This window comes from Rhyacophila brunnea, unplaced genomic scaffold (genome assembly GCF_057557595.1).
Source record: "Rhyacophila brunnea isolate RB1 unplaced genomic scaffold, BYU_Rbru_1.0 scaffold_5, whole genome shotgun sequence".
NCBI lineage: Eukaryota > Metazoa > Arthropoda > Insecta > Trichoptera > Rhyacophilidae > Rhyacophila > Rhyacophila brunnea.
The window spans coordinates 39,751,357-39,759,072 of NW_028233170.1; the positions used below are offsets into that span (position 1 = coordinate 39,751,357).

Here is a 7,716-nt window from a genome sequence, read left to right on the forward strand (position 1 = left end):
ACATCTATGATCGGAAACTTGAAAAATTACGAAATTAATGAACAAAATTTTAATATTTTCCTCCCATACATTTCGTAATTCGAATTTTTTTTCTATTTTCGGTAAAAAGAATTACAATTCAATTACTGGGATCTTAGGCTTTCTTCAATCAATTTTACATGTATATAGGAATGTGGATATTCCCATTCTTTTTATTAATCGATTTCAAGAGTTTCCATTTGTGGGTTCTAAAAATTCAAAATCAAGAGTACCATGCTTCAGTTCCGTTTCCATCTCTGGTTGAAAGTACACGATGAATGTATATAGTATACGATTTTGTCGTACATTTTATATATTAAGAGGCCATGCATAGACTGAAACCGTATGCGGTTTAGAACCGTGTGCCATAGTAAACTTATGATTTCTGTTCATGAAAATATATTTTCACCAAGTATATTATAAGCATCTGATCGTATACGTTTATACCATACACTTACAAACTTGGTGACAATATATGTTCATGAACAGATGTTATAAGTTTAGTATGGCACACGGTTCTAAACTACATCTGATGGTTTCAGTCTATGGATGGCCTATTAATTAGACGTTTTGCAGGGATTATTTTAAATAAAACAATCAATGAAAAATATGTTAAGATATATTGAAACATTATCAACAGTACAATAGAATATTATTTTTTATGGCCCACACGTAATAGTAATAATAATATTGTAGTATTCGTAAAATAAAATTGGCAATACAAAAAGGTGTAAACGTATAAATTAAAGTGTGATTTGTTTATTCACTGTCTGAAGATTTATCAGGCTTAGTCTCTTCGGGGGTGTCTTGTTTATAATGGCGGTACTCGGGCTTCAGTTCCCACATGTTCTTATGGGGATTTTTAAGATTATAATTACAAACTTCTTTAAGAATTTCTTTCAGGTATACTATAGGTTGCCGAGTAATCTGTAAAAACAAAGAATGTTCAGTAAAATATGATCATGTTCTTGCACAAATATAAAAATCAACTATGTTGGGAATAATAGAGATATATTGGTCAAAGTCTAAAACAAAAAATTCTACATAATTATTCCATAATAATTTTACACATTACGTAATGAACTATATATAAGCACTAAAACTTGAAAACTTTACAAATACAATAAATGTAGATACAGTACACTCTCAATAATCCGCTGCACGATTATCCAACAACTACAATAATCTGCCGTTATTTTTACTAGTTGAAAGCACAAAATCAAGCTTTATAATTCGCCGGTATTCGATTGTCAAATTCAGTAGTCCGCCGCGTACAAGTATACAACGCAGATGAGACGGGTTTATTCTGGAAACTTCTCCTTCGTAAAACGTACGTTCATCGCGAAGAAAGTAATGTACCAGGGAGGAAAGTGCCCAAGGACCGCCCGCATCACAATTATGCCATGCTCCAATGCAACCGGGTCACACAAACTGAAGCTTTTGGTCATAGGGAAAGGCAGGAATCCTAAGCCATTCAAGAATATCTGCCTCACTGAACAACTGGTTGTGTCAAGTGATTTACTGTTTGATATTTAGTTATTAAACTTATTTTATAAATATGCAAAATTTAGTAAATTCTTGATATTGATTGTAAATAGAACCATAATTTGCTATGTAGTACAAATTTCTCAAAAAACTATTTTTACGAAGTACCTGTTTTAATTTTTACCATATTTCGTATGCATACACTATAATCGGCCGCTTTCACTAATTGGACACTTATCTGATTTTCGGGGTGGCGGATTACTGAGAGAGTACTGTATGTCTAATTAAATTTTTTTTTTCCGACCATGTCCGATATGGGCCTCCACAGAGTAGAGGTTTGTATTAACAGATTTTGTTTTTTTTTTACGAGAAATGGATGTCAGCCACTTGCTCAACCTATTAGGTCCATACCCTGACTCACACACAAATTGAGAAACAATATGTGTACTTGCCAGACCCAGGATTCAAACCTGCGACCCACGGCGTGACAGTCCAACGTTTAAGCCGCGCGGCCACCGTGGGTGTTTTATTTAACATAATATATTTATTTGTTGAATTCTAATTCCATCAACTGCCCTCAGTCAATAGTATTAATTTTTAAAAATATCTATTCCAATGAAGGGTTTATTAGCTAATATAAATGGGTATTCTAATTTCAAAATACAATAATATGATGAAAAATCCAACATTAAAACCAATCAGTTATAACCAACCAATATGTTACATAAAATTTCATTTATAAAAAAAAATATTATATTTATTATAATTGCGGATATGTCAGATTTAAAAATAGACAGCAGATAATAATAATGTAAGTAAGTACTAAACTTTATTATGAATGATTGGAATAACACATCTTTTGAAGTGAATACGAAAATAGGTGAGTGTTAAATAACTGGATGTTTTAATAAAGAATCTCCAAATATAAATCTGAAAACACACTCAGTGCAATCGCATAATGTTAAATGCATAAAAATATCCTTACATACCAAATCATTATGGATGTAAGCTCCATTTTTAATTTAAGTTACAAATATATTAAATTTATGACTATTACTCATGCATATGGTAAGAGTATATTTTATCATCACTCTCACGTACGAATTAAAATCTTTACATATTTTCAAAATAAATAATGGATTTCACCTTTTGTAAATCTTTGATATTGTAATATTGATGTTTCTCAAATGCAGAATACAGCATATTGTGGACAGATTCCTTATCGTCACGCGCTTTCTTTCCTTCCGCCTTTTTACGCTCTTGGTATTCAATCTGGAAGAATAATGTTCATGTGCAATATAGTTTGGGTTTGTTTTCGTAAAATAATCCAATGAATACAATATGTCAAGTAAACTAATCAATGTATACATAATATCATAATTATCAAGTATGAAGAACTCATAGATGTTTAGTAAAGTCAGAGAGGTACAGTGCGACTACCAGAAATGCCGGTTGACATTAAAGTTCAAGTGCGAAAGGATTGAAGCAGAAGTGTAGATGTACGTGAAATGGAGGAGGGATTAGTAGAAAGCGAGGAGTGGAGACATATGTGTAAATCTTAAGACCTTATAAATGTTACCATTAAAAACATATAGCTGATGTTATTATTTTAAATACATGTCAATCATTCGCACTTGTTTTCGGATTTGGCCAAAAATGGTTAAATCATAGATCTTAAAAGTAGTTCTTGAGATAATTAACAGATGTTTAAAAAATAATAAGAATGTACTCACATTAAATTTGTGATTTGATGTAGGCTTGAATGTCTGAACAATTCTATCTAATTGTTGTACTTTTCTCACTGGCACGGATGCTTTACGGATAGATTCTTTCTTCAATTGCATATAGCAAGTGTCAGCGTAAGGTCGGCATTCTAATTTTTGGACAATACGTCCTTCCATAAACATTACTTCGGATTCAGGAACGACTAAATCCGCAGTCGATGCTAGAAATTTGAAATCAATCCAGGAAGTGTCAAATAAAATTTATGAAATTGCTGGAAATGGCTTAGAATTAATAACAATCAATGACCACATCAAGATCAAGCTACTGCCTATATTAATCATTGGGTGAATGTGCCGCAGACAATGTCATGAGATTTTTTAACAATCTTTTTAAACCAAACCAAACCTAACCTAACGTAACATAACCTAACCTACCCCAACCTAATATTACCTAATATAATCTTAGTTTGTGATAATGATGCATCAAAATGTATGAAAATTTCAAATTTTCAATTAACAATTATTGCATCGAAAAGTCTATGAGCTGACAGAAAAGGGTATTTATTATAATTGTCTACATGGAATAAACTGTTTTCGTAAAAAATAAATATAAAAGCTCATGACAACATCTGCGGGACAATTACCAGTCATTGTAATAAGCAGATTAGGGGTCGTTCATAGATTACATTACAATATTTTTGACCCCCCTCTTCCCATTGTCACAAAATTGTATACACCTCTGCTTAACATTAACTTGGTCAAGATTGTATTTGTAGATAAGTGACATTTCTGAAAACTTGACATGATATGAACAAGTCTTTTTTAAATCTCGGCGATCGAAAAAGGGATCTATAATTTGGTTTGTTGATATTCGTTATTTGATTTAATAATAAATTATATTGATATGATCAATGGCTCATCTGTCAACCCAATGTGGCAGTAGTCCCTTAATAATTTAACGCCATTCACTAATATTTATATCTATCTCATTAGACAAACTTTGACGATAAAAAATAAATAATTAACCTGTCATAATTATAATAAGAGAATGCTTACGTGCTACGTGAGAAAATACTCCAAGAGTTTGTCGAGTGACAGTTGACACGTCGAGTCTGTGATCTTTGGGAATATTTTCTTCGCCTGCTTCTTTTAAACATAGCACTGCTTCAGAAAGCGTTAATGCCACTTGTGCTTTTTGACCAGCATTTTTCGATATTTTCAACTTGCCAACTTCTATATTACCGGGAGCTTTTTCCCACTTAGTCGCTATATATTTTGGAACTTTGACTAACCAAACACCTCTACCGGCATTGGAAAGATCTAGTTCACGGTCGAAATGGGGCTGTGGATTAGACATTTTGTTATTTTTATAAAATATTAACGATTACTAAGCAATATTGTTGGTCTCGTTCTTTTGTTGGTTAGTCAACTGTCAAGAATGTCATTAGTCTATGCTCATTAGGCAGAGTGTTGCCATCGCATTCCCTTTACATGCCGATCATAGACTAGATGTCAAAATAATAAAGTATTGTTTTTACGCCTGCGTGCGTTGTTTTGTCGCTAAAAAAATTACGGTTGCGGCCGTGGTAACTCGAGGAATAGGTAGGTACCTGTGTTTTCAATGAGGTTGTAATAATAAATTAATTAGTTGTACTATAATAATTAAGATACAATTGGCAACGCTGTCATGGCTAAAATACGTAGATTGGTACACTTGGAATTTTTTGAATATGGAAATAGTAGTGCCGCCGAAAATAACTTACCTTACAGAGATGTAGCCTCAAGTATCAAAGTGAAGCAATAAAAATATCTTTGGGACCTGTAATTTTTATACAAACTCTCAGGGTTCTCCAGCTCTGTTTTTTTCCATACAAAAATGCCACTAACGACAAAACAGGAACTTGTTTCGGTGATTTTCTAGTGGAACCACAGAAAGCTCCATCTGTGGGTCTGTTCTATACTTATCGACCGCTACACAATTACAACCAACTTATTGTGATTGTTACAATAAGTGCTAATACTTTGATACAAACCTACCCTAAGTTTGATAATATTTATCACTTTAGCGGTCGATAAGTATAGAATAGACCCACTGGAGGAAGATTCAATATCTTTAAGCCTGGCCACGCACTAGGCAGCCACAATAAGCCAACAATATTTGGATGCCTAGTGCGCGACCATTGAAAGTGTTGCTAATTCTGTAGGGGCAAGTAATGACAATACCAACAACTGTGATAGGATGAACACTGACAAAGAAAGTATCGAAAGTAATTTGGGAATGCAGCTAAAGATAAAGTAATAACACTGAAAGTATTGTATAACTTACGTAGTTTCGATTCGAATACATACAAGCTAATAATGATATAATAATTTTTGGTACATGTTAAATAGCCAGGTACATTAAATACGAGGCGAACTGCTGCAATGATATTATATCATGTGTCTCACTGATAGTTTTAAGCCCTTTCTTTGAGATTGAATTCTCATCGGAATTAAAACTTTGTTAGAATTTATACTACTGACAAATGTCATAACTCTAACTAAGAGTATATCCACAACACATAAATGTACGTAGCATAATAACAGCAAATTTTTTTTTACGGCAGGGCTAGGTGATCAATATATAAACAACAAATATTTTTTATTTCGTTTAATTTATGTTGAGTTGCACAGCTAATTAATGTGGAGAACATGTGATATATTCAAAAAATATATTATACATTATGATAATTTGATATTGTATTTATGGAATATGAACTTAATAAAATTACACAAAAATGATTATGAAAAAATATTTATACCAATGTAAATTGAGGGTACCTATAAATGTACCACAATGTATGTTAGGTAGTTCGGGCAAGTGGCACGAAAGAGGTGAAGGGGACCCGTGGGAGGCAAGCTGATTCGACAGAAGCAAAGTAAACACTGAACACTGTAGGCGATAACAAATAAATACAAATAGCCCCAGTTACTTCTCGTCTACGAGAAGAAGTATATGGGTATCTTACTCTCACTGTAGTTTCCGTAAATTACTGTGGATATTGATGACTACGATAAAAAGTAATAACTATTTGTTTATTTCACTTTATGTCAATAATTCTTTCACACAATGACAATATGTTTACTTCACCTGAATATTTTAGCTTTTAGAACATCAACGCTTTCGCTTCTGCAGTCTTATTCCATCTACATAACACAATTACAACATAACATTATCGTTTGAGATCTGACATAACTTTTAAGTTAATTAACTATTTCTTTTATGCAACAAATAATTCACGAGATTTAAAGAATGTACCATTCTAATTATTGAACATACATAATTCTGAAAACACTCATGAAAAAAAAATAGCCAATAGAAAAGTTTACATTCTTAAAATCATGTGAATTATTCGTTGAATAAAAGAAATAGTTAATTAAAATTATTAGCAAATTCAAGTAAGTTACAACAGAAAATATTGGAGTGATTCGTAACGTTGGTTAGTAATTAAAGTAATAAATACTTTAATTTAGAATACAAAAACCGATCGCCTACTGTAACTAAATTCGGAGAGCGCTTATGAGCAGGTATTAAAAAGGCCAATAGTTAAAATAAGAATGGCAGTCGTAACATAGTGGTAATGCCCAGGTTCGATTCCTGCCGGGTGTCTTACTTTTTTCAAAAAGGATTTTTTCTATTAGCTATACTTTCTCATGAGTGTTTTCAGAATTATGTATGTTTAATTAATTTACCTGACATTTACTGCGGTGTCACAATAATACCCTCGATTTACAGTAAATAATATTTTGCTCCGTTCATTTTTTAATTACCCTTTCTAAGCTGAAAGTATAATTTGAATAAATAAATTCGAATTTGATATTTTGAAGATAAACAAATGGAAAAAATAGTTGAGGACTGTGCTTTTACTTTGGAAAATCAACCCCAAATAAGATCATAAAACCTGCATCAGAATATTAAAGAGAGTCCTCAGAGCATCGTCAACATACTCATTTAAATTTCGGAGGTTAAAAAGAAAAAAAAATGTTCGCAGAAGAACTGATTAACATTTTGACAAATTTAACAACAAAAATAATGTACAACTCAATATTGATAGTAATAACATCAATAAGCGAGTTATTAAAGATGAAAATCAGCACTGCCAATAATACATAATTTAATGTATACATCATTTCCCCAATTTTTGTATTGCACCATTGATAACAATAGGGTTGCCCACCCCGTATTACTATATTTTGTCTATGTCGGGAGCATAAAAAAAAGTTGCTATCATTAAATTTATAAATGTGATTTTAATTTCGTTTAGGTAGGTACTTAACCAAATTTTATCAATCAATAAATAATACTGTTGAAAATTTCTATTACACATTATTATATACAAAATGAATCGAAACATGATTTTTATTGTCAAAATAACATTTATAAAAAGATATAAATTAACATGTAGATACATGAAATATTATGAAAATATAATTATATTTAAAATATGTA

General features: G+C 31.7%; 1 protein-coding gene across 1 annotated transcript; it reads right to left on the reverse strand.

The window, feature by feature from the left end:
* Positions 1–619: 619 nt before the first annotated feature.
* On the reverse strand, positions 620–4,661 carry TfIIFbeta (transcription factor TFIIFbeta). The gene is made up of 4 exons (XM_085956195.1): positions 4,284–4,661; positions 3,237–3,448; positions 2,650–2,775; positions 620–945 (listed from the first exon to the last, which is right to left on the reverse strand). Exons 1-4 carry the CDS (start codon positions 4,582–4,584, stop codon positions 778–780), a joined length of 807 nt encoding a protein of 268 aa, XP_085812321.1. The 5' UTR covers positions 4,585–4,661; the 3' UTR covers positions 620–777.
* Between the last annotated feature and the right edge of the window lie 3,055 nt (positions 4,662–7,716).